A 27,413-nucleotide genomic window follows, 5' to 3' on the forward strand; every position below is an offset into this window, starting at 1 on the left:
ATTACTGCCTATGCTTCCTTTTAGGAGTTTTGTGGTTTCAGGTCTCACATTTAGGTCTTTAATCCATTTTGTTTTAAGTTTATTTATGTATTTTTTTTTTTAATTTTTTTTTTTCAACATTTATTTATTTTTGGGACAGAGAGAGACAGAGCATGAACGGGCGAGGGGCAGAGAGAGAGGGAGACACAGAATCGGAAACAGGCTCCAGGCTCTGAGCCATCAGCCCAGAGCCCGACGCGGGGCTCGAACTCACGGACCGCGAGATCGTGACCTGGCTGAAGTCGGACGCTTAACCGACTGCGCCACCCAGGCGCCCCTATTTATGTATTTTGAAAGAGAGCGAGAGAGTGTGCACAGGAGGGGCAGAGAGAGAGGGAGAGTGAGAGAATCCCAAGCAGGTTCCACACTGTCAGCACAAGGAAACTGATGCAGGGCTCAAACTTATGAACCCATGAGATCATGACCCGAGCCAGAATCAAGAGTTGGACACCCAACCGACTGAGCCATTCAGGTGCCCCTTTAATCTATTTTGAATTTATTTTGTGTATTGTGTAAGAAGGTGATCCAGTTTCATTGCTTTGCATGTAGTTGCACAGTTTTCTCAGCATCATTTATTGAAGAGACTATCTTTGCTTGATTGTACATTTTTGCCTTCTTTGTTCTAGATCAATTGACCATATCAACATGGGTTTATTTCTGGGCTCTCAATTCTATTCCATTGATCTATGTATCTATTTTTATGCTAATATCATGCTGTTTTGATTATTACAGCTTTTTAATATAATTTGAAATCTGGGATTGTGATCCCTCCAGCTTTGTTCTTCTTTCTCAAGGTTGTTGTGGTTATCTGGAATCTTTCGTGGTTCTGTAAAAATTTTTGGATTTGTTTATTTTGCTATAGCTCTGTGAAAAATACTGTTGGTATTTTGATAGATTGATCTGGGTAGTGTGGACATTTTAACAGTATTCTTCCAACCCATGAAAATTATATCTCTTTCCATGTACTTCTGTCACCTTTGAGTTCTGTCATCAGTGTCTTATGGTTTTCAGAAGATAGGTCTTTACCTCCTTGATTAGATTTATTCCTAGATATTTGATTCTTTTTGATGCAATTGTAAATGGGAATTTTCTTCATTTCCCTTTCTTCCTCTTTCATTATTAGTGTATAGAAATGCAACATATCTCTGCATATTGATTTTGTATTACACAGCCTTCCTGAATTCATGTATTAATTTTGATAGTTTTTTGTGGAGTCTCTAGGGTTTTCTACGTATAGTAGCCTATTATCTGCAAATAGTGACATTTTAATTTCTTTCTTATTGTTTTGGATGTCTTTAATTTCTTTATCTTGTCTGATTGCTATGGCTAGGACTTCCAATAGTACGTTGAATAAAAGTGGCAAGAGTGGACATCCTTGTCTTGTTCCTGATCTTAGAAGAAAAGTTATGTTTTTCACCATTTAGTATGATGTTAGCTGTGGGTTTGTCATATATGGCCTTTTTTAAGCTATGTTCCCTCTACACCCACTCTGTTGAGTTTTATCATGAATTCATCTTGAATTTTGTCAAATGCTTTTTCTGCATCTGTTGAGATAATCATATGATTTTAATCCTTCCCTTTGTAAATGTGGTATATCATTCTGATTGATTTTACGTATTGAACCATCCTTGCATTCCTGGAATAAATCTCACTTGATCGTGGTGTACTGTTCTTTTAATGTATTTTTACATTTGGTTTGCTAATATGTTGCTGAGGATTTTTGCAACTATGTTCATGAAGGATATTGACCTGTAATTTTGTTTTTTGGTAGTATCTTTGTATGCTTTTTTGCTATCATGTTAATGCTGGCCACATAGAATGAAATTTGGAAGCATTCCTTCCTAATTCCTTCCTATTTTTTGGCATAGTTTGAGAATAGGTGTTAACACCACTTTAACTGTTGGGTAGAATTCACCTGTAAGGCATTTGCTCTTAGACTTTTTTATTGGGAATCTTTTGATTATTAATTCAATTTTGTTACCAATAATTGGTCTGCTCAGATTTTCTATTTCTTTCTGATTCAGTCTTGGAAGATTATATGTTTCAAGGAATTTATTTAGTTTATCCAATTTGTTGACATAATTTTCTGTAGTAATTATAATTTTTTTGTATTTCTGTGATATCAGTTATAACTTCTCTTTTGTTTTCAATTTTGAGTTTTAATTGATTAGTTGACTAACGGTGTATCAATTTTATCTTTTTAGAGAACAAGTTCTTAGTCTCAGTGATCTTTCCTGTTGTTTTTCGAGTACGTATTTCATTTCTTTCCATCCTGATCTTTATTATTTCTTTCCTTCTAACTTTGGGCTTTGTTCTTCTTATTCTAGTTCCTTTAAGCATAATGTTAGATTGTCGATTTGAGGTTTTTCTTGTTTTTTTTTCTCTTTGTTTTTATTCTCAAGTTAGCTCATATACAGTGTAGTCTTGACTGCAGGAGTAGATTCCAATGATCCATCATTTTTTTTTTCAATGTTTATTTATTTTTTTGGGACAGAGAGAGACAGAGCATGAACGGGGGAGGGGCAGAGAGAGAGGGAGACACAGAATCGGAAACAGGCTCCAGGCTCTGAGCCGTCAGCCCAGAGCCCGACGCGGGGCTCGAACTCACGGACCGCGAGATCGTGACCTGGCTGAAGTCGGACGCTTAACCGACTGCGCCACCCAGGCGCCCCTGATTCATCATTTATACATAACAGCTAGTGCTCATCCCAACAAATGCCCTCCTTAATGCCCATCACCCATTTTCCCCGTATTACTGTAAACTTCCTTCTTAGCACTGCTTTAGCTGTATCCTAAAGATTTTGAACTGTAGTGTCTCCATTTTCATTTGTGTCTAGATATTTTTTTTTGGTATCTTCTTTGATTTCTTCATTGACTTACTGGATGTTTAGTAACATGTTATTTAGTCTACATGTGTTTGTGTTTTTTCCCGTTTTTTTTTCTTCTAATTGATTTCTAGTTTTATACTGTACTGATCAGGAAAGATACTTGATATAATATCTTCTATTTTTTTTTAAATTTTGTTTATTTAAGTAATCTCTACACCCCACTTGGGGCTTGAACTCACGACCCCCAGATCAAGAGTTGCATGCTCTTCCGACTGAGCCAGCTAGATGCTCCTTATATTGGTCTTCTTAAATTTATTGAGACTTGTTTTGTGGCCTATCATAAAATCTGTCTTGGAGAATGTTCCATGTACCCTTGAAAAGAATGTGTATTCTGCTCTTTTGGAGTGGAATGTTTTGTATACATCTGTTAGGTCTATCTGGTCTAAAGTTTTATTCAAAGCTACTTATTCATTTTTCTGTCTGAATGACCTATCCATTGATGTAAGTAATGTTTTTTTGTTTTTATTTTTTTAGTAGTGTTTTAACATCCCCCACTCTTATTGTATTACTGCCAGTTTTTCCCTATATGCCTGTTAATATTTGCTTTATATATTTAGGTATTCCTAAGTTGGGCACATAAATATTTACAATTGTTATGTCTTCTCGGATTGATTCCTTTATCAATATGTAATGACCTTTTTTTTCTCTTGTGAAAGTCTTTGTTTTAAAGTCTATTTTATCTGAGGATGCCTGGTGGCTTAGTTGATTAACCATCTGATTTCAGCTCAGGTCATAATCTCATGGTTTGTAAGTTCAAGTTCCTTATTGGGTGAGCTTGTGCCCTGCTTGAGGTGAGCATGATCCCCACTTTGGTTGAGGCCCACTTCTCTTTCCCTCGTGGGATTCTCTCTCTCTCTGTCCGTCGCTCACCATGCCCTCCCCCACTCCTCAAAAAAGATACATAAAGTCTATTTTATCTGAGTATTGATACCCCAGCTGTGTGTTTGGTTTTTGTTTGTTAGCTTCCATTTACATGGACTAGCTTTTTTCTGTCTCTTCATTTTAGTCTGTATATGTCTTTAGATCTAAAGTGAGTCTTCTGTAGGCAGCATATAGATGGGTCTTGTTCTTTTCATCCATTCTATGTCTTTTGATTGGCACATTTAGTCCACTTACATTTAAAGAATGATGGAGGAGCACCTGGGTGGCTCAGTTAAGCGTCTGACTCTTGATTTCAGCTCAGGTCATGATCTCATGGTTCATGGAATCGAACCCTCCAGTCGGGCTCTGCACAGATAGTGCAAAGCCTGCTTGGGATTCTTACTCTTTACCCCTCCCCTGCTTGCTCTCTCTTTCAAGATAAATAAACTTTTTTTTTTTAACGTCTATTTTTGAGAGACAGAAAAAAAGGGAGAAAGACACACAGTGCGAGTGGGAAAGGTCAGAGAGAGAGGGAGACACAGAATCCGAAGCAGGCTCCAGGCTTTGAGCTGTCAGCACAGAGCCCAACATGGGTCTCAAACCCATGAACTGTGAAATCATGACCTGAGCCAAAGTCTGATGCCCAACTGACTGAGCCACACAGGCACCCCACAAAATAAACGTAAAAGTTATTGATTGGTATGTATTCATTGTCATTTTACTTATTTTTTGTAGTTCTGTTTCTTTTTTCTCTTGCTCTCTTCCCTTATGGTTTGATGGCTTTCTCTAGTGTTATGCTTAGATTCTTTTCTCTTTTTGTCTGTTGCAGGTTTTTAGTTACCATTGGGTTCATATGTAACATCCTATGTGTATGTAGCAGTCTATATTGAGTTGATGGTCACTTACATTCAAACATATTATAAAAGCATGACATTTTTACTCCTTCCTCCACATTTTATATATTTGATATTCTGTATCTTTTTATTTTGTGTATCCCTTGACTAATTTTTATGCATATAATTGATTTTACTACTTCTGCATTGTAATCTCCTTACTAGTTTTGTGATTGATCTACTATGTTTACTATATGTTTATTTTTGAGACAGAGAGAGCATGAGCAGGGGAGGGGTGGAGAGAGAAAGAGATACAGAATCTGAAGCAGGCTCTAGGCTCTGAGCTGTCAGCCCAATGCGGGGCTCAAATTCATGAACCGTGAGATCATGACCGGAGCTGAAGTCAGATGCTTAAGTGACTGAGCCACCCAGGTGACCCGCTCTGTTTATTTTTACCAGTAAGAGTTTTCCTTTCATACTTTTCTTGTAGTTAAAGAATTCCCCTTAATATTTCTTATAAGGCCAAATATAGTGTTCTTGGTTGTAGGTTTTATCCCCTCAGCACTTCGCATATATCCTGCCCTTTCCTCTGGACTGTAAAGTTTCTGCTGAAAAATCAGATGATAGCCATAATTATGGGGTTTCCCTTGTGACTGTTTATCTCTTGTTTTTAAGATTCTCTCTTCATCTTTAATTCTTGCAGTTTAATTATTATGAGTCTTGGTGTGGACATCCTTGGGTTCATCTTATTTGGGGTTCTCTGTGCTTCCTGGACCTGAATGTCTATTTCCTTTCCCAAATTAGGGAAGTTTTCAGGTGTTATTTCTTCAAATAAGTTGTGCCTCCTTCTGTCTTCTCCTTCTAGGATCCCTATAATGTGAATTTTATTATACTGATGATGTTGCAGAGGTCTCTTAACCTGCCATTATTTATTCTTTTTGCTCTTCAGCTTGGTTGCTTCCTTGCCCTGTCTTCTAGATCCCTGATGCATTCTTTTGCATCCTGTAATCTGTTGATTCCCACTAGTGTATTTCTCATTTCAGCTATTGTATTCTTCACCTCTGATTGGTTTTTATATTTTCTCTCTCTCTGTTGAAGTTCTGAGTTCATCCACTCTTCTCTGAAGTCTGGTGAGTATATGACCATTACTTTGAACTCTTCATCAGGCATATTGCTTACCTCTGTTTTATTTTTGTCTTCTTTCATTTGGGACATATTCCTCTGTCACTTTGTCCAACTCTGTGCTTGTGTCTATGTGTTAAGTAGGTCAGCTATGTCTCCTGATCTTGAAAGTGGTGGGGTCCTGTTGTAAACTGTAGAGGAATCCCTAGTCACTAGAACCGAGGACTCCAGGAACGTCCTCTGTGTGGCTACATGTGCCTTCCTGTTGTGGCTGAGCTGTGACCACTGCAGGTGCACTGGTACGCAGGGCTCGTTCCCGGTGAGGCCTGGTTGCAGCTACCATGGGTGTGCCGGTGGGCAGGGTCTGCCTCCTGTGCTGCTGGCTTGGGGGCCTGACCGGGGGCTCGCTGGTGGGCAGGGTGGGTGCTCGGCTCGGCTATCTGCGAGGTAGTGAGCCGCCGTGACTGCTGCAGGTGTGCTGGTTGGGTGGGTCTGCTTCCCTCCCCTGCCCAGGGCAGGTCCACAGAGGAATGACACCGGGGGCAGGTGGTGCTAGCAGGGTAAAGAGTGCTAGAACCGAGTCCTGAAAGCCTCTGGCTATCTAGGCTGAGGAGGGGCAACAAAAATGGCACCTGTCAGCACTTTGATTTCCAGAGAAAGCCCCTGCAGATGCCTGCCCCACTGGCACATATCCTAAAACTAGTCAGTAAATCTCCACGTATAGGCCCAGGTGCTTTTCAGACGGTGTCTTTTATGCTGTATCTTGGGCCGTTTTTAGCTTACTAGCTCTTCAAGGGTGGGGACTCCGTTTCTTACAGCCTTCCATCTCTCCTGGAGTTAAACCTTGCTGATTTTGAAAGCCACACGTATGGAAACTCCCCTTCCCGGTGCAGGTCCTGAGGGTGCTCGGTGTGTGCGCTGATCCCCTTGCTCCTCTATGCTGATGACGTCCCTCCCGTTTGTGGGCAGTTGTGCCAGGGCTTTGGTTCCAGACTGCATTTCTGCTTCTCCTACCCTTTGCAACGTAGCCTTCTCTGTACGATTAGCTGTGGAGACTCCGTTGTGTCAGTCTTCAGGCCGTCCTCAGAGGCAGTTGCATAGATGTAGTTGTTGCCTCTGTGGGACGAGGTGGGCCCGGGATCTTCCTGTTGCGCCATCTCCCTCCAAGCCCTGGAAGCTGTTCCGAATCCCCTGTGCACACCTCTGTTCCGCTGGGGTCTGGAACCATTGTGCTTTTCCACCTACTAGTTTGTTACCACTTTTTAAATATCCAGACAGACCCATCCTCTAATCTGATATGCAGTTCAGTTTCTTAGCCAGTCGCCTTTCTCAGAGGAATACTGGCATCTAGCATTGCCATTCTGATTCAGTGTGCTTTAGCCAGGTGGGGGGAGCAGAGGCAACGGCAGTGGCTTTTTTTCTTTCCCCAAAGTGTTGAGAGAACACTCAGAGGCTGGTTCATATTTTTCAAACAGTCCCTCAAGTGATTTTGAATTAGAAATCCTAATTTGTTTTCCTAAAGGAGTTTGTGTAATTTTTTGATAGCTTTGTTATTTATCCTATTTTGTTTTTACACCAAATCAGAAGAATTGCCTTTCTTACAAACATCCTTAAGGAATAAACCAATTTTTAATTTAGGTATTTACATCAATTGTGCTTTTTTCTCCTAGGTGTCCTCTTTAAGAAATGAAAAACGAAGTTCATCATCTCTCCTCTCTGCCCCAGAAGGCGGTTCCATGGAATTTGTTGGCCAGCATCTTCAGGGCACAGGAGCATATTACATGGAAACCTACTTAAAAAAGAAGCGTGTATACTGAGTTAAGTTTTCTCCTTAGAGCCTCCTAAGGTTTTTTGCAGTATCTCTGCTGTTCATCGCTGCCTTAACTACATTCAGACTAGCCATATCCTTTAAATACGGGTTTCTAATTTCCCAGAAGGAACTGTATAGTGCAGCAAGCAGAATTGCCAAATAAAAAATAAGTAGCAATAAGACAAGACAATTGAGGACATTTTCCATTAGAATTAGATGCATCTTAATGTGGTATTAACTTACAGTCCATTGAAGAATTTAACAATGTTCCGGTATTCCTTGTCTAGGAATCCCTTGTCTAGGACCGGGAATAATTTTGACACCAGATATAAAAGTGTGAAGCAATAAATGGGAAACAGTCTTGTTTCCTGAGCCTTAGAAGAATGAGTTTCTTATATGCCAGTGTGCATTTCAGTTGACTTTCCCTAGAAATAACTCATTTATAGATTTTTAGGACTTTTTCCTAGAACTATAAGATTGCAAGTACAAAAATGCAGTGGTGGTAATGCAAGCTAATTATCCCCACCCCACGCCAGCCCTGCAGTATAAAACCCAGAGTGATAGTGATATCCAAGTTATACACAACTACGGATGCTTTACTTTTAATGTTATGTACCATTTATACCTTTTGTGAAAAACAAGGTATTTTTTAAAAAAGTAGCTTTGGTGAAGTTATTTCAGGGGTTGGCAGCCTACACCCTGGGGTCAAGTTCAGTCATCCCGGTTTTTATATCGTCTGCAAGCTGAGAGTGATGTTTATATTTTTAAGTGAAGTAGAAAAGATTTGAATTCTTGAAGTTCAAATTTCAGTGTCTATATAAAATTTTATTGGAACACAAATCTGTTCATTTACATACTGTCTGTGGCTACTTTTGTGCTCTCGTGGCAGTGCTGAGTAGCTGTGACAGACATCATATGGTCTGCAAAACCTAAAATATTGTCTGGACCTTTTGTGGGGAAAGTGTGCTAACCCTTGATCTAATAGCACGAATTCCCTAATCCTTTAACTTTTGCAACAGGCTTGTAAGCAGCAAGCAATATAGTTTCTGCATCTGATTTCATGGCATAAACTAGTAATGATCTAATTGCTACAACAAGGTCTATTTTGATCCTCAAATGCCCTGTTTCCACACTCAGTACTGCTCTTTCTGAAGGAGTACTATGGAGTAAGAGTGTAACGATTTTGAGTTAGCGAGTTGTACCTCACTTTCTGCTTTGTCTCTTACCCTTTTGTAGTGTTAGGCTGAAAAGTTAATTCAATTTACTTCTGTAAGAATTGTGTTTATTGCATATAACTTTCACCATTTCCTGAAGACTTTGGTGTTGAAAAACCCTTTGCTGTCTAGGAATTTCCACGTTTGTTCCTTGTTATGAGACTGTAATTGAGGATATGGAGTTTAGGCGTCTCAATGATCCTAGTCTTTCTGAAATCAGATTAAATAGTAATTCGGTTGGGAGACAAGTTTTGACTATAAGGTACCCTATTTTAATTATGAAGTTTAAAATTGGTACACATATTGTAGGACTTGTAAAAAAAAATTTACTCGGTCTAATTCATTTCACGTATTAACTTCTATTCGAAAATGACAGCTACAAAGCTAATGTCTGAGAAGTAAACTGCCTCTAAGTAACCAGTTTTTAACTCAGCAGATGAATAATGGTTTCTCCACATTCTGTACTTCACCTTCCCATGTCCCACTGCATTAAGCATTTTCAGTGCTTAGTCACACCTCTCCCACAGTAAACGTAAATCAGAGCTGCAAAATGAAAGCACAAAGAGGTTGAAGGAACGGAAAGAGATTCTGGATTAGAGCACATGAGGATCTGCCATCTGTACTGGCCTGTGCCCTGTCATCATTGGACGTAACAGATAAATCAAGTGGTAGGTGTTTGCAATGAGGACCATTACCAAACTCCCCCACCCCCTGCAAAGTCTATACTGTTATTTTTCTATGTAAACAAACTGTCTGAATGCTTTGAAAGTGAAATCTTAATATTAAAAGGCATATGCATGTGAAGTCTCTAGTATATTTATTTGTATAAAGAGTAAACAAAAGTGCATATAGAATGGCCACAGGTTTGATACAGACAGAGACCTTGGTGATGTAGGGTTATTGAACAAATTTAAATGGCAAGTTTATTGTTGCCATTGCATCAATCCAGAACTCTTTCAGGCTCAAAAGGTGAAAAGTAATGACATCAGATAGACAGCATTGACAGAGTTTTTCATTCTTGGTCATAAAGGTCTTACAGTTCACACTGAATCAGATGAGACATTTTTGATTACCCAGCTACATCCAAGCAAACTGAAAACGGTCTAGTAGATCCTGAACTCTCGTAGACAGTTAGGTACTAAAACATTGACTGGTTGCATCCAAAACCAGTGCTGGAACAGCTTACCCCAAAGAGGTTGAGTTCTAAAAGGATCTACGTGGGCATCTCTGAAAAGCATGTAGGACAGTATCCAGGGTCTTGGAGTCAGTTCTGATTAAAGATACACTGTTTAGGAAAGCACTGGCACAGGCTTGGTTCTCAAGAATGAACATGCAGCAAAGTATCTATTCCACAGCCGTCCCCCTGGGTATGAGCCATTCTCTCAAAAATCAGTACTTGGTCACCCGAGGGGGCAGGAGCTAAGCCACTGAAGAAACAACTCAAACTTTAAGTCCTAGTGGTGACAGGAATACACTCATCTTTGTATAGAAACAATGATCTACTAACTGGTATCTAATATTTCAAGAATGCTTGGCCTATCACTGTATAGATACTGAAATTCGAGGGCAGGTTAGAGTACTAAGTCCATCAATCTTTATCTTCAATTTATCTGCCGGAAAAGCGTTTCAGATCAACTGGCAGCTGGGAACAAGTGCTGGGGTCAGCTCCTCTTGTTTTCTCTTGTGCAACTGTGATGGTAAACTAGCCAAACAAAATGGTGGTACGTATTCTTTCCAAAAGGAGAAGTGCTTAAGTGCTTTCTGTTGTTGTGGTTGCCATCATTTGTTACTGGTGCCAAATTTAAAGAGGGAAGTACTTACACATAAGGAGCACCGCAGTGTGCCTTGTACACGCCCAAATACAAATTTTTTCCATTAAAATTTCTTTTTAAAATGGCTCGGTATTGGTAGGGGAAGGAGGACTTGATACACAGGAGTTTAAAGGCTATTCATGCTTCTTATTTTAAAAGTGCTTCTAAAAGTGCTTCAAATCCTTTAATTAGGTTCTGAAAAGTTGTCCTATTAGTTGGTTGGAATTCCCAGCACTTTCTCATGAGTTGATAAACCTGTAAGAAGGGAAAAAAAAGGTAGATGACTTTCCTTATTACTCCATTACTCTTGTTAACTGAAAGTATTATTTATGAACTATAGTTGTCACATTTCCTACATCTTAACATTTGAGAAGCTCATGAATTGACCTTCCAAAAAATCCACGTCATTATATCTCAGTATAGACTCCCATTTCCTCACTGGTTGTTCTTAGACCTTTGAGATGCACTGAAGAATACGTACGAGTGAAAGTCTTAAAAGCTCAATTCACTTGAGAATACAGAAAACCGAGTAAGTGTCATAAATGCTACGGACTCCAGGACAGTTACAGTTGCCCTGTGAACAACACGGATTTGAGCTGTGCGGGTCCAGTTATCCCCGGAGCTGTTCGACTAAATATAATACAGCGCTATAAAAAACATTTGCAGAACCGTGCTACTTGTTATCAGGAAGGCTTCCAGTCAACACTAAAGTTACATTCAGATTTTCAGCTGTAGGAGGTCAGCGCCCCCAATGCCACGAAGGTCAAGGGGTTAACTGTACCCATACTTGTCACAATCCAGCTACACCAGAATATGCTCCTTTAGGGTGCTCGCTGAGGTGAGCCTACTTCTGGAGGGAATCCTTACTTTCAGCATAGCTGTCATCTGCCCCAAAGATGATTTTTCAGACGTCTGAGATCCAGCTTTAGAAAATTACTTTAAAAACTACTTTTCTACTACTTTCCACTCCTCCACCTCTACCCCCAAACCCTTGCTCAAGGAGTTCAAGCCCTGAAAACATAATACAAATTGAGTTTAGTACTGTAAAATGGCCCACAAATACCTCATCTGGGCAGTTAGGTGGACAGGGCAAACGTTTTCCTTCTTTTAACGTGTTCACAAGTCTTGTGACTGTCATCTGGCCATGCGTTGGGCCTATCATTTTCAGGAACAACTATGTAAAGTAAAACCAAAGAAAATATTTTAGCACATATTTATGTAACACCAGGTTAAGGTAAAATTCCTAGAATTAACTGGAAATTAATAAACAGACTCTTCTCCTTACCAACTGTAAATGAGAGTTCAAAATCTTGATTCACTCTCAATGGTTAGTCTATAATCTAGCTCTCAGACTCTACCAACCATTCCCTCCCCTGGTTGAAGGGCCTGCCCCAGTGACAATGATCTCATTTACGAACACATGAGGCTCAACCAAGGTCCTACGCGCTGCTCCCCCATTTTCCCAGGAAACTGTCCCTGGACTCCTCACACAGGTAAGATCCTTGAAAACTGGTGTTGTTTTCTAGAACTTCGGCTCGTAGTGAAACAGGACTTGAGAGAGCCACAAATAAGTGTCAAGTGGCAACCACGTCAAATGGAAAAGTGACACTTTCCATTATAACACACTGACTAGAGTCTATGCAAGAACAAAATTTACACATTTTAACTGGGTGTGAGGTTCAGATGAAGGGACAAGGAAGACTTACTGCCATGGGGCTAGAATCGGAGTCACAGTAAGTGAGCAGCTCATGCAGAGTCACTCCAAACGACCAGACGTCAGAGGCGATATAAAATTTACACTGAATTAAACATTCTGGAGCATACCTGAAAGAATGCAGAACATGAAACTTCATTTTTCGGGGAAGGATATTTCAATAAACATTATAGAGTAATTCTGAAAAATCACCTCTCTGGTTTTTCTTGGTGTTTAATACATTAACCACACATATGCTTAAGTACACACCTGACATGTCCAACAATACTGTTACAGGCTCTCTGTAGCACAGAGTTACTTTAAAATATTAGTTTGCGCTCATTTCACGGAGCACGTGTTGTCCACGAGGAGGAGGTGGCAGAGGACAGAAGGCCCCAGGTTTTCTTTCAAGTTCAAAATTAGCAATGACCTCGCTGCCCAGCCCTCTTCCAAGGTCAACCGTTCCAGTAGATGATACCCAACTGCCCAAGACAGAAATGGAGCCCCCCACCCCGCCCATATCTAGTTTTCTAAATACTTTTCAAACCTACTCCTCTTAAGCCCCAATGTCACTGTCCCAGTTCACACCCTTATGAGTTCTGGCGGCATCAGACTCCCTGGCTCTAGTCTTGTTCCCCTCCCATCCACAGTGATCTTTTTAGATTCTCCACCCCCACCCCCACCCCTACCCCCCCTGCCGGGGAGGAGCAGAGAGACACAGAATCCCGAGCAGGCTCCATACTCAGTGCAGAGCCAGACACGGCTCGATCTCACAACTGTGAGATCATGACCTGAGCCTAAGTCAAGAATCAGACGCTTAACCGACTGAGCCACCCCGGTGCCCCCACAGTGATTTTTTTTTTTTTTAAACAAAAGCTGCCATTCTTAAACCCTCTCATGGTATCCCAAAACTCTTGGGGTAGAGGGAGTGCTAGCTCTGTGACTCGGCTTCCAGTGCTCTGCCTTAGCAAGTCCTTGAGACCTCCCACTTCGTGATCCAGCCACACCGAGCTGATTCAGGTCCTGGGACAGTCACTGCTCTCATCTCATTCTTGCTAGTCACACATGCCGCCTTCGAACCATCCTTCTAACCCCCATGGATCTTTTTAAAATCTTACATTTACAAGACTTCCAGAAAACCAAGCCTGAACCCTTCTATGCTAATGATACTATGATATTGGCTGTCCCATCCATTAAATTCTCAACCCAGTCTGCTTGTTCACCACATATCTCTAGTACCCAACACAAAGCAGGACCCTGATACACACTGATGAATTCTGAATAAGGCTTAGGCTCCACAGGTGGGAGAGATCTAGGTTTGTGTCTATGCAGGATGCACCTCAGAGGAACCGCTCTGTTCCGTAGGAGCCATGGAGTAGGGGCTTCAACAGCCTCTCCCCTGGATGGTGCTCCAGGCTGCAAGGGGTCAGTCAGGCTGCAGCCTCCTGACCAAGATACCCCGGTGATCTGTAAGCAGACAGCCAAGTTGTGTACTGGGCGTGCTGTGCTCTGCTCTGTCTGGGACCTCCCTGCACTGGTCAGAGCCTACTTCATCACCTCCTTCCCATTCTGTGTGAGCACGTGACCCCTGCAACGACTGACGGGGGCAAGGACTGTGTCAGTGAATGCTCTCTCCTGGGAAGCTGGAGATGCTGACTGGGTGGCTCATGTCCTCCACTCCTTGGAAGATGGTATCGTATAAACCTCAGGCATTTCTGTGCGGGTTGCTTTTAGGGAAACAGTCTAAAAGAGGATTCTTGAAGGCAAAGCTCAATCAATCCCAAATGTTCTAAGTTCTTTCTAACCTTGACTTAGGCAGGAGGAATAAAAGACATTAACATAACATTAGATTCAGTTACCAAAACACAGGGCTGTCCCGATCATCCTTGACTGTGTAGTACTCTTTGTCGGTTTCAATGGCTTTGGTTAAACCGAAGTCTCCAATTTTCACTTGGTGCTCACTCTCAACGAGGACATTTCTTGCTGCTAAGTCCCGGTGAACGTACTGCCGAGACCCCAAGTAGTCCATCCCCTGAGGGAGAGAAGTCAATGTAGAGTCATTTGCTAATGGTCAGTTCAGGCCGTGTTTTGTATCCATCACTGCATCTCAGGAAAGCACAAATGCCGTTTCATTTACCTGTCATGCATTTCTGTTGTTGTTGTTTTTACTTTAATGAAAGTAAAACCAACCCAATTCAAAGAAATACATATTAAATCACCCATATTAACAACTCAGCTCATTTTGTCAGTACTGGCTAATTTTCATCCAATCATGCAGAGCAATATGAACTCAGGTACAATTACTGGAAAGCTTCCCCCTGCAGTCTAATTACAAACCAATTACCCAGGACAGAGTGCCTGATTTTTTAATCTTTAACATGCTTTTTTTTTTTTTTTACCTTACAAATCTGAACAGCATATTTTAACTGTTGTTTGAGGTTAATTTTGTTCTTATTCTTTGGAAGATATTCCTTAAGGCTTCCTGAAGGTAGAAACTCCATGATGAGCTTAATACCATTTCCTCCTGTCAAGAAAAGAACACCCATCAGGACAAGGCTGCCAGATGAAGGAACTGTGGGGGAGTAGAGGGTGCAGGATCAGGAGACACAGGCCCCGAACTGATTTCAGTGTCACTCCCCACCCCGAATCCCAGGCAAGCTACTTAACCTCTTTAAGCCCCTGAACCTCAGGATCCTCAGCAGTGAACAGAGATAGTGACACGTGTGTACAGAACCCAGTCATCAGCACCCCCTGAGCTAACAGTGCTCTGCGAACAACCACAGATGACTGATTTTTAAAACTTATGAGCCACATCATTTCATTACCAGTTTTAGAGTATAATATGTGGGTGTTATATTGGCTTGTAAAAAAAGATATTAGTAAATACCACTTGCCACCTTGATTGGTGGCACTGGCTGTATAACCCCAGAAGCTCCCTTAGTTTTCACACCAACCCCACTTTGCACAACATACCGTCTTCTGTACAGATGCCTTTGTACTTCACAATGTTCTCATGATAGAGGTTCCTTAAGATTTCAATTTCCTTCTTCAGATCAGCTATGTGGTTACCTCCACTCTCAGGCTTCAGGGATTTGACAGCCACCTGCTCCCCGGTATTGTCACCCTCAGGGTCGTATCTGCAGAGCTCAACCTTCCCAAAGTGGCCCTGGAAGGAAAGATGCACGTGCCTGATGAGAAAAGCCCCCACCCCGGGCCAGCAGGAACATTCAGAAGATGACGCTTGCTCCTCGTGCTGTTCCCACGAAGGCCAGGGGTACACAGCACAGTCCGACCTTACAGGCGGCGAACTGTCCCCCCGCCACCCTTCCCCACCCACCACAGCCCCTCCTCTCTTGGTCCCACATGCCATTCCCTCTATTACTGAGCTAAGACACGGAAGTATCAGGGGACTATTGAACCAACACATCGATCCCAGTTTCCGTGAAAACATAGCCCACAAGGAAGGTTATTTCTGGACCTGCAGGATGACTATGGCATTCTCTGACAGCCACGGGCCCAAGCAGCGGGGCAGGCACCACGACGTGGCTGAAAAGGGCACTGCGCGATGGGTGTTCAGGAGACGTGGGGTCAGACTTCTCCTGAGCCACTGGACAGGGAAGGCCCAGTGACCTAGTCTTCTGAGCTGGCTCCAGAGGCACTTGATGTGCACAGACCCTCAGGGTGTTGTGAGGCACTAAGGACACTGTTATGTGTCCAGCACACGGCCTGGGCACACAGAAGACACTCCACACAGGACACAGTCTGTGTTCGCTTAACTCAACTATTGAAAATCTGTATTTAGACACAAATCCCAGTAGCTTTTCTGGTCACCTTAACCGTTAGGAAACTCCCATTCGAGGTCCAAGGGAAAACTGACATTCTATGTGGCCTTCTGTGTAGTAAATATCCCTTATTTAAGCAGCCACACAGCAAAGTCCAAGATAGGGACTTTTCTGTTTCTACCACATCTAAACCTACTCCCCCGTATCTCTCTCTTTCCATTCTCTTCCACCCCTTGGAGAAAAATCGAGTCTGGAGGGAGCAGACCAACATCCTGTGTGCATATCCAGCCACCTGGGCAGGCAGGTATATGCACACTGCTGCTGTGTGCCAAGCGGAGACTCCCCTGTAATTCCAGTGGCCCAGGGAAAACCCAGTGAGATGCCTTCTCTTCATAAATCTTGGCCCAGAAACAGAGAGAATGGAGAGTGGTTTTAGATGCAGAAGAGGTCAGACGGTCAGCAGGGGACTCCAGCCTAACTTGCCTCTCCCAAGTCACGGATTCTCTTCAAGAACCGCTTTTCAAAATGTGTGGGATCCACTTCGGTTGCCGGCTTTCGTTCCGAAACAATGTCTGGATCTAGGAGAGGAGGAAAGAAACCATGTTAAAAAGGAGTGACTGCTGTCCACAGGCTCCTAGTTACTCTGCTGCTTCCCCGGGGAACTGGCTGGTCTCATGCAAACACTGCACGGCAGGGTCTTACTCTGCTCCTCCAGTTTATTGATGTCTCTCATGATGGCTCGGAAGAAGGGTCTCTGGTTGGGGTCATAGTTCATGCAGCGGGTCATGAGGTCAGCCAGCTCCTTACAAGATGGTGTCACTGGCCGGCACCGGCTTTCATAGAATCGCTCTTTCTGTAAAGAAGAAAACCACATGGGAGAAACCAAAGGTACCACTCACTAACCCTTCAGCACCAGTTACCATCCCTAATTTATTTCCCCGATAGCTCTGCATAAAGGCAGGTTTCACAAACCTGTGTTACTATTGCCTTATTCCGGCCTGGGGAAATGTTAGTCCCCATACTAAAATCCAAATTCAAGTCAGATGGGCGGTAGACCCAGGCCTGAACCTGCTGCATTCTAGTGCAGTCACGCAGCCTTCCTGGAATACAACTTGGCAGACTCTTCAAATCCTTTGACTCATTAATTCCAACTATAAAATGACTCAGAAGTCAGATATAAACAAAGATTTATGTTCAAAGATACTCCCTGCAGAATTAGCACATTACAAATTTAAAAACAACCTAAATGCCAAATATAAAATTAGTTAAGTAAATTTGAGTTTAATGAAACAACTCTTACATTAAATTTGTAAAATTGTAAGACATATTTATGCAGGAAAGTACTCCCAAAATTAAATTAAGAAGTAGAGCCTATATAACTATATCTAGCATGGTCTCAGTTGTGTTTAAACAAGACAGACAGAAACAGACTGAAAGACAAAATACCAAAGGGCTAACTAGTGGTGAGGAGCGACTGGAATATGATGACTGCTGTTTTTTCTTTTTCATAGTTTTCTATATTTTCCAATTTTCAACTGTTTATTACTTCAAAATTCTAAAACAAATAATTGATACTACTTTTAAAAATTAAGGGGCACCTGGGTGGCTCAGTCGGTTAAGCGTCCGACTTCAGCTCAGGTCATGATCTTGCGGTCCGTGAGTTCGAGCCCCGCGTCGGGCTCTGTGCAGACAGCTCAGAGCCTGGAGCCTATTTCAGATTCTGTGTCTCCCTCTCTCTCTGCCCCTCCCCCGCTCATGCTCTGTCTCTCTCTCTGTCAAAAATAAATAAACATTAAAAAAAATTCCGAAAAAAAAAATAAATAAATAAATAAATAAAAATAAAAATTAAGTGAAACCATGACCCTCCAGTTAAAAAAAAAAAAAAAAAAGTTTATTTATTTTTGAGAGACACAGAGACAGCACAAGTGGGAGACAGGCCGAGAGAGAGGGAGAGAATCCAAAGCGGGCTCCAGGCTCTGAGCTGTCAGCACAGAGCCCAATGCAGGGCTTGAACCCACAAACTAAGAGATCATTCCCTGAGCCGAAGTCGGACACTTAATCGACTGAGCCACCCTGGCACCCCTACCCTCCAGTTTCTAGTGAATCTCATGAGTACTGGTTTCTCCTCTGTCCCTGGGGATCCTTGGTGGAAGTGGGGAGACCTCAGAGGATGAGGAAGAGGAGGAGCTGGAACTGAGCTGGGAGCTGCTCTCGCCTCTCAGTGTCACGCTCACTTCCCCGCTCTGGTGCAGCCAGGTGGAAAGGCCATCCAAACCCATCAAGGGTACTTGGGAGGAGAGAAGGAGCCCTCTTTTATCAAAGGTACAGGCCCTTCCTTACACCATTCCTGCATGCTGCTTAGCCCTGAGTACACAGCAGGTGCTGAATAGATACTGACTTTTCTCCAAAAACCCTAGAATGAAAATCCCAAATAGCAGAGTTATAGATCTGAGGGCTTCCCTGCTGGTTTTGACTTAACTCCGCTTTCCCAAGCCCTGTACTATGTTTACCTGGCCAAAGTTAACTGGTTAAACATTCTACCTCTTCAGGATCTCCTACAGGTGCACCCTCCACTCTGGATTTCCATTGCCACTTCCTGTCTCTGTCCTCACCACTGAGAGCCTCAGAGCGTGTGGTCACTCCTTAGCCTGTCCATCCCAACCACGGTGTCTAGAAGACCCGTCCCCATGCTGACCTCTAAGCTCCTCACTTCTCCACGCAAACTCATCAGTGTCCCACATCACCCCTAAGTACAATTCTGTAGCCTGGAATTTAGGGCTTCCAATAATCTGACCCAAATAACCTTTCCCACCTTACCACCTGTCATTCCTCTCCATGCTTGAGGCAAACGAAACCACTCATTGCTTCCCACGGACAACTGAAATGCCACCTTCCCCTGGATTTTGATCAATCCCTCCCAGCTCAAAGTGATGCTGCTGCCCCCATAAATACACGAGACACATTCCAATAATTGAACCACTAAGTCAGGATCAGTGGTCCTTGATTGTCATTTTACTACTTTATCCCTTTAGAGTTACAGTCTTCACACTTTCTACCAGTAAATTTAAGAGTGGGTCAGACCTTTCTGGTTTTGCACTGTAGCTGAAGGACCCAGGCATGTGCTGAGGCTCCCCGAGTCTCCGTTACCTGAACTGTGAAATGAAGGTGATGGCACTGCTGTATCTAAGTTGCAGGATTCTTAGGCCGCTGGTTTCACATATTATGTGAAGAATCCTCGTTCTTGCTATTATAGGCGAACTCTCCTAACCACACCCTAAGGTCCTCAAGGAAAGCCAAGGCCTGTGTCTATTTTATAGTGAGCCTCCAGCTTTTACTTCGAACAATGCCTCGCAGTAGAAACTCAACAAGTATCTGTGTTAATGTTGCTAACAGGTACTTCAAATCTGAGATAAACACTACCATAATGTACTACTGAGCACATATCGTGTGCCTGGCATTGTGCATGCATTATTTCATTATTTACTTAATCTTCACAACAGCCCTGCAAAATAGGTAGTATTTATCCCCATTTTACAGATGATGAAACTGACAGGGAAGTTAAGTGACACTTTCGAGGTCACACAGCCAGGAAGCCTGTGGAGGACAGTCAAAGCCGCCTCCATCTCTTCCCACAACATGAGGCTCCCTGACAACTGCTGAGACGTTCACGAGGGCTCAAGGAGTCCTCACTCAGCTCTCACCCCGAAAGCAACTGCCCACCTCAATCAGTGTCTTGTCTTTCAGAGGGATCTCGCCATTGTAGCAGATTTCCCAGAGTGTGGTTCCAAAGCTCCATTTGTCAGCGGCCACACTCAGGTTCTTGGAGTCTTCAACACACTCGGGAGCAATCCACGGGATTCGTTCTATGCACTCTGGAAAAAGACCAGAGAGATTTCCAGATCAGTTTCTGGAAATGCCAGGGTTGTAAATCACTGTCATTGCAGCAGAAACTGTGAGCTAACAAAGAAACTATTTTAAGCAGTGCTTTCCAAACATGGGACCGGGGGGAGTTTGTGAAGGGTGCCACTTTCCAGGCCTCTCCGCCCGGGCACGTCCTCCACCATGCAGCAGTCTTAGGGCCAGCAGATGTGTCCATTTATCACAAGCCCCCAGGAGGGTCACATAGGGCCAGGCTTCCAAAGCTCTGGCCTCAGATGACAGCAAAGCACCCTGGGGAAGGCCAACACCCCGGGGAAGGAGAACAAAGGCTTAAGAAAGAAAAGGCAGAGGGGCACCTAGGTGGCTCAGTCGGTTAAGCATCCCACTCCTGATTTCGGCTCAGGTCACAGTTTGTGAGATCAAGACCCACATCGGACTCTGCACTGACAGGCAAAGCCTGCTTGGGATTCTCTCTCTTCCTCTCTGTCTGCCCCTTCCCCACTTGCCTGTGTGTGTGCTCTCTTTCTCAAAATAAATAAATAAACATTAAAAAAAAAAGAAGAAAAGGCAGGGAAAGACAAGAGGCCCATACATGCAGAGCAGGCATGGGCTCACCTCACTCATGCATTCTGCACAATCACCCTGCAATTGTGTGTTTGCTTCGTGTGGGAAAGAACAAGGGAATGAAAGCCTGAGGTGAGGCTGTCATACATCTCTTGCACCTGGCTACTTCTGCAGCCCTGTTCTGGCTTCCTGCCAAGGCTAGTGATCTGAGTAGACACCCCTGCTGTGTCCCTCAACAAGCACTGTGGCCTCCAGCAACAGCCTCCTGGCTCCTGCTGGAAACAGAGGCAGTCATAGTCAGGCCCACCTCACTGACCCACAAGGCCCAGATGAAATCCCACTGCATCCCTGAATCACCTGTCCCCAGCTAGGTGATATCGCTGTCTCTGAATGCCCATAGCATTTTACCGGCACCTCTTGGGGATACCCAGGCTCCTCTACTAGTTCTGGAGTCACCAGTGTCTGCGCCCCAGGTGCTTTCTGAGGACAGGTCCCGGGACAGATTCAGGGCTGAATCTTTGCTGACTGGTGGGAGATGGGCGGGTGAGGGGCACTACATAGGCACTAAAGAATGCTTCCCATTTCCCTGCTAAGGAGTGAATGATTTCAGTTGTATTTGTAAGGCCTGTTTTCATCCTGGTTCCCTTCCAAACTTAGCCCATTCTTTGACCCACTGAACAAAACTCTAAGAGCCCAGCACTGTGCTTGGCGGCTGGCCGTCACAGGCCAGGGCCACGATGAGATCCCACACACGGCCTCGAAGGCTAAGAGGCAGAGTACTACTTGGGCAGTGCTGGTTGCAGTGTCTTGGCTCCTGGGCCTGTCTTTTCCTTCACAGCCCTATAGTTCACGATGACCTCATTCAAAGGCCACAAGAGCACAGCTATCACTTGGGGGCCTCCCCCAACAGCTCACCAACTACAGTGGAGGGCCAGGAGACCCAGCTCCTCTCGACACCTCTGTGACCATCCCTGGGCCCAGCAGCCTCCCTCTGTGCTACCCCAGCACCTCAAACACAGCTCTTTTATCGTCAGGACCACACGTGCCTTGGGTGAGTTTCTCCTACCACACAGCTCCCAGAGGGCAGGGACTGGCCCTCCTTACCCTCCACATCTCCCTCGGCCCCCGGGGCACAGCAGCAGCACCAGATGCCTGTCTGCTAAAGTGTCCTTCTTAAAAGGAAACACACCAGAGCCCTAGCCCCCTTCTCCCTGCTGGCCTGACCTTAATTCAGGTGGGGACAGGGAGGGCGGAAGGGTGAAGGGCACAGATGGGAACTGGGGTGGGAGGAAAGGGGAGACCCACCTTGCCTGGACAGCACGGTGATGGGGATGCCGGGGTCACTGAGCTTGATGAACGGGCCGAACTCACTGTCGATGCCCTCACGGGCCAAGAGGAGGTTTTTAGTGCACACATTTCCGTGGACCAGGTCTTTATCCTCCTGCAGAGTGAGAAGGGTGAACTCAGTCAAGCTGCCCATGGGGCTGCCCGTCTTCCCTCCTTCCTTCACTCCGTTTCCAAGCCTGGCTCCTCACATCATCTCTCCATATTCCCCAGCGACAGCCATGCCCGGGCAGCCTAGCTCTCTCCCCAGTCATCTGTGTGACTTGGGTGTATTACACCATGGCCCTGCGCCCTGGTCCCCTCACCAGTAAAACGGGGATAATGGCAGAGTGGGCCTCATAGGGCTTCTCTGAGAATGACACCAAGGAGAACGTGTAGGACCCCTGAACGGCTGACCCACGGTAAGCACTACTGACGCTGGCGGTTTCACTCATTCGTGTGACAAGAATCGCACTATTTCCACTCTTACCTACAGTGCAGTACAGAAGTCAGTCCTCTGACATGATACAATTTCCATCAAAACAGGATTCGTACACAAGCACACGAACAGCCCCAAATGACCAAGGTCGAGGCCACTAAGCACCAGGCACACCTGTGTTTAACCACAGAGACCAGGCCCCTCCAGCCCACCTCGCCAGAGTCCCTTCCTGCCACCACCCACTCGGGCATTCTGGTTCCTGATGGGGGCCACCACAGACTCCAAAACATACTTACCAAGTAACTCAAGGCACTAGCCAGTTGTTTGGCAACTTTAAACTTCCACGGTGTGGTGAGGACATCGCTTTTCCGGTGCATGAAGAGATCCAGGGGCCCCCCCTCCACAAACTCCTCCACCATGATATCTACAGGCACAAAAGTAGCCACAGTAGGGACAGTATCTTCCCTCACCCCCTGAGGGGAGCCCACTTTACTGACTGGTCCTCGGCTTGGGAGGACACAACCATCCTTGTGAGGTGCAAACAGCAGAATGAGCGCTTACACCTCTGCCCCCGCCCAGACGCCTTCTTCTCTCTCAGCGTGCTCACCCCACCCTCCCGGGTCTAGCACAGTGTGCAGTCAGGGCTGGCAACAGTAAACGTTCGAGAAATGAGTGAAAAAAACAAATGGGGCTTAATTCCACATCCACTATTAAGCACAAGAACTGCTGCAAGAGGCAAGAAGCCCAGGCAAGGTAAAGGTGGCATCAGCCCCGAGTCATCCCCACAGCGCCAACGCTCCCAGCCAGGGCAACCTCCGCTTCCACAGCGAATACACTTACTTTCCACATCTCGGACACAGACGCCATAGAGGTACACGATGTGTTTGTGGGAGACCTGCCTCATCATGCTGGCTGCCTCAAAGAAGGCCTGTGGGAGAAGAGGACAAGGAATGCTAAGGGTCAGACTCCACTGCTCTGATGCCAAAGGGGCTCTGCTGAGAGGAAAGTCAACGGGTCCCAGGAAAACTCATCACTGTCATCCCAGGCCCTGAAACTGCTCCCCTGGCCTTGCCTGTCCAGAGGCATTGCTAAGCCGGCTGGCATACGGGATATATTTAGACAACCTAATAGGATACAGAGCCAGGCTGGAAGGAGAGGCTAGCTGACAATTTCCCCATTAGATACGCACATCTACCACTTTCTCTCCATTAAACTTTGAGAAATAACAATGTTTGGCACTGTGTTAGAATAAACAAAAAACCAGGCAGATCTCAGTCAAGACTTGGCTTTATCACTCTAACAGTTTGTGGGATCTTGGGTAAGTCCTTTTACTCGTCTGGGCTTTAATTCTGTAGACTGTGAAGTGATACACCAGGGACTATGTAGAGTCCTGGGCTCCACCACAAGGACCTCTAGATAGGAAACAGGAGGACAGTGGGAGGGCCAGGAAGGGACAGGCTGCTCAACCCACTTCATCTTCAATCCTCCTTCACTTATTTTCCACGCCGGCTTTATCTCAGATTGTACTCGAAGAAAGGCATCCAGACTAGATGAGGAGTCTGGAAACCACAAGACCAAACTAAAGACAAAGGTTCTTCCAAGCTCACTGTGCTCCACTGGCTCCAGAACTGGGGGAGAAGAGGGGACGGGGTTATGAAGGAGACACTTACCAGAGAAATGTCCCTGTGGCTGGGGTCTAAGACTTTGAGGATCACTTTTATTCTCTTTTCTTCGGAAGTTCCTTCGTCATCTTTGTAATCCAGAAGGGTTCCAGAGTAGATATGCGTCCGCGTGCCTCTCCCAAGGTGCTCGCCCTGAAGAAGGAAGCAGGAGGTTGGGGTGATGACCCCTCTCTGGGGCTGCACTGAGGACTTAATGGGAACACAGAATACCAGCAGGGGTGGGGCAAAGGCAAAAGAGCCTCCAAAGATCACAGTCTCCCCATGTCTTGTCCCCGTCAGGCCTCCAAAAGAAATACAAAGCTATTTAACCAAACACAGATGTGGCACTTCCTGGGCCCCAGGAGACAGTTACAGTCCCAAACGGTTCCTTCCCTTCTACTTCCAGGAAACAACCTGTGGCTAAAACATAATCCTGACCAATCATAAAACTTCTAGTAGCGCCACCAATAGTCTCCAGTGACAGCAGCCCCACCCTCACCTCCAAAGTGGACTCAGAGAGGACCCCACGGGGGCTCCTCTACTACAGGCTAGGGTACAAAGAAAAGGGGCTTATTAGTGATCATGCTACTGCTCACTGGCCATTTAACTTGAGACATTCTTTCCTTAACCCCTTTCTGTGAACAGGGATAACAATCGTACCTGCCTCCCAGGGCTGTGTTAGAATCAAGTGAAGAGGCAGGTATAAAGGCTCCAGGTACAGAGTCTGGCACATCATGGCAGAAACGATCTGCTGGCTGATATGTTCTGTTTGATTGCCCTCTAGACCAGGCACTTGTTCGTTTTTCAGCTATCTACCCAGTGTGTGTGTCTGTATATGCACATGCGTGCTAAGCTTTAAAATTTGTGATGCATTTACATGTGGACTTGCCCTCACAATCCCACAGCGGGGGAAATAACCGGTATGAGGACTCAAAGCCTCATACCCAAAAAGCAAAAAGCCCTTAGCACATAATCATCTGTCTCTAAGGAGTCTCCCAGTTCAAGCTTTAATAATTCTGAGTTAAACATTCTTAATATTGGGAAACCAAAATGCGATTCATAAAACTCAGGCACTCTCAAGCTACTGACATTAACCTCACAAAGTCTGTTAAGTTATGGTGCTATTATTCTACTATGCCAGCACGTTCTGTAAATGCAGAAAATGGATTCCCTTGGAATCAGCCTGCCCCTACAGGAATGTATACAATCGTTAATCGGGTATATTAATTTGCACAAATGCCACCATTTGTCATCTGTCATAGCACAGTGGCGATGCATCTGCCCTGTCTCCCATATCCTGGCGAGGTCCTGTGACTATTCATTAAAGCTGCATCTGTCATGAAGCGGTTCATCAAGATTATGGGAAGTTGTGTTCCCAGAACATCCCGTAAAAGCCATATGCTTGCAGAATAATTACTCTTCCCCAGAAGGGTTGCTTATCCCAGCAGCCAAGCCATGGCAACAGGCCTCCACAGCGCCCCACGGAGGGTCCTGCGTGTTACACATTGGCTTCCTTCCGTGCTGCTCCCTCTGCCTTTGTCTGGTGCTTGCTGTGTATCCTCTGGGACTCCGCTTGGATGCCGCTTTCCCAGGAAGCCATTTCTGTCCTCCCGAGGCTAAGCGGCATGGTCCCATCTGACAGTCCCACATCCTGCTGTATTTCCCTACTTAGGACTTGTGTCTTGGTAACGAGATTATCTACTTAAGATTCGAGTTGGCTCTTCCAGCGCACCGTGCACCCGCCAAGGGTCGCCATCATGCGTGACACGTGAAAGTGCTCACTGTTGGCTAGATGAGTGCCGGGGGCACGGAGGGTGGCTATGATCTGTGCAGAGGTTCAAAGGCAAGGAAAGAAGGAAGGGCCCAAGTACAGGACCAAATTTAGGCAGGAAAAAAAACCCAGGGTACTGCCATTCTGGTGATTTCAATCTCTGGCCACAGCTCCAACTCCACCAGAAGGACAGAACACAACACAATCTGGCCCTCAGTGAAGGATTTATCAAGGGAAGTGAGAGGCAGCTGCAGCTGCGGACCTCTATGCCCTGAAACCCTGCCCAACAGTTTCAGGGATTAACCTAAGAAAGTATACTAGCAAACCAACCCCAAGCCTGCCACCTTCCACTAGGCTCCCTAGTAGACGTGAGCCCACAATTCATTCTCCAACACCTCCAAAGTGTCACAGTTTCTCCCAGGCAGTAAACGTTCCTTCCCTCCAAGGCTGCTGGCAGGCTGTCTCCTTGGCCTCCCTGGTGTGTGGCTCCACACCATGCTCCACTGGGGCAGGGGCATGAAAGAGAACATGGGGTTTGCCCTGGGCCTCACACCCTTAGCCCGAGGGTAGCTACAAGGGAAACTGGGCCTGCCTACAGCTGCAGACTCTGGGCAAGAGGCCTCCCAAGCTGGGACAATGGTCCAAGGGACCTATCTCTCAAGGCAGTTCTCCTGCCTCCTTACTGTATTCTGTATTCCGCCAGCTTTGCTCCCTTTGGAATCATCATCTGAAAGCCCAGGGTTGAACTTTAGAAGTGCTCTGTCACAGCATGTGGTGGGTTAACGAGGGTCATCAGCCCAGACTCCCCCCATGGACACCCTACTCTTGCCTTGTCAGCATTCCCACCAAGTTCTCCAACTCCTTCTATCTGCAGAAGACCACTCCCCGGAAGGTCCTGTAACCCTAGATAACCCCACAAAGCCTGACTAATCCATTTCCTTCAAAGACAAAGTGTCTCTTGGGAACATGAGCAAAGCTGGGTAGAATGGCAGGGTGCTGGCTGAACAGCTTTAACTACAGAAGAAAAGTCTCGGTTTTTTTGTTTTTGTTTTTTCCAATAGGATTTCCCCAAACCCAGACTTCAGTCCCCCAAATCCTCAGACTGCTTGCCATGGGGAGGCAGGACCAAGGTGGACCCAGGAACCTTAGCAATGACTCACTTGCACGATATCTTTCTTGAGGATCCGGTCAAAACTCAGCTGGCTCATAGAGTAGACAGGCTGCCACTCCTGGGCTTTCTTAGTAGCCACCAGCAAATTGGAGATCTCTGCGGGAGAGAACGAAGAAGACTGAGCAGGGCAGCGAAGGTCCAAGATCCCAGTTGGCCAACGTCTGCCGAACCATGGAGCTTGCTGAACACAACATTTGTACATTTGTTGCTTCAGTCATTCAACAAATATTTATTAAGTACCTGATTCCTGCCCTCCAGGAGCTGCTAAGGCAAATAACAGAGCCTAAGCTAATCGAGTAATCAACCAATCGAAAGGAAAGCTCCCACTTGTGCAGCTGCTCTCAAGGTTGCGAGAGCAGGGTCTGTTCTGGCAGAAGAACTCAGGGAAGGTTTGCCTAAGGAAGTGAAATTTTAAAATCTGAGAACAGAAACTCCCCGAAGGCAGGGGCCACTGTCTATCTTATTTCCTGCTCTACCTCCACAGCCTGGTACATATAGTAGGTACTCAGTAAGTATCTGTTAAATGTGTGAATGAATAATCAGGATGAAGGA

General features: G+C 45.0%; 2 protein-coding genes across 3 annotated transcripts in view; one reads left to right on the forward strand and one right to left on the reverse strand.

The window, feature by feature from the left end:
- Positions 1-8,679, forward strand: part of RAVER2 (ribonucleoprotein, PTB binding 2) — a 92,627-nt gene extending 83,948 nt beyond the window's left edge. Inside the window, exon 12 of the mRNA XM_030325980.1 lies at positions 7,414-8,679. Coding sequence (XP_030181840.1) covers positions 7,414-7,560 — 147 coding nt within the window. The 3' untranslated portion in view covers positions 7,561-8,679. The remainder of the gene's footprint in view (positions 1-7,413) is intronic.
- An 884-nt stretch (positions 8,680-9,563) lies between these two features.
- Positions 9,564-27,413, reverse strand: part of JAK1 (Janus kinase 1) — a 127,812-nt gene continuing 109,962 nt past the window's right edge. For both annotated transcript variants that reach the window (XM_030325974.1, XM_030325975.1), the window contains exons 12-25: positions 26,851-26,957; positions 23,929-24,072; positions 23,099-23,186; positions 22,555-22,682; positions 21,802-21,937; positions 19,774-19,925; positions 16,756-16,906; positions 16,537-16,631; positions 15,245-15,437; positions 14,671-14,795; positions 14,131-14,303; positions 12,285-12,402; positions 11,642-11,752; positions 9,564-10,833 (exon numbers count right to left, since the gene is read on the reverse strand). In XM_030325974.1, coding sequence (XP_030181834.1) covers positions 10,726-10,833; positions 11,642-11,752; positions 12,285-12,402; positions 14,131-14,303; positions 14,671-14,795; positions 15,245-15,437; positions 16,537-16,631; positions 16,756-16,906; positions 19,774-19,925; positions 21,802-21,937; positions 22,555-22,682; positions 23,099-23,186; positions 23,929-24,072; positions 26,851-26,957 — 1,829 coding nt within the window. In that variant the 3' untranslated portion in view covers positions 9,564-10,725. The remainder of the gene's footprint in view (positions 10,834-11,641; positions 11,753-12,284; positions 12,403-14,130; positions 14,304-14,670; positions 14,796-15,244; positions 15,438-16,536; positions 16,632-16,755; positions 16,907-19,773; positions 19,926-21,801; positions 21,938-22,554; positions 22,683-23,098; positions 23,187-23,928; positions 24,073-26,850; positions 26,958-27,413) is intronic.

This window comes from Lynx canadensis, chromosome C1, assembly GCF_007474595.2.
Source record: "Lynx canadensis isolate LIC74 chromosome C1, mLynCan4.pri.v2, whole genome shotgun sequence".
Lineage (NCBI taxonomy): Eukaryota > Metazoa > Chordata > Mammalia > Carnivora > Felidae > Lynx > Lynx canadensis.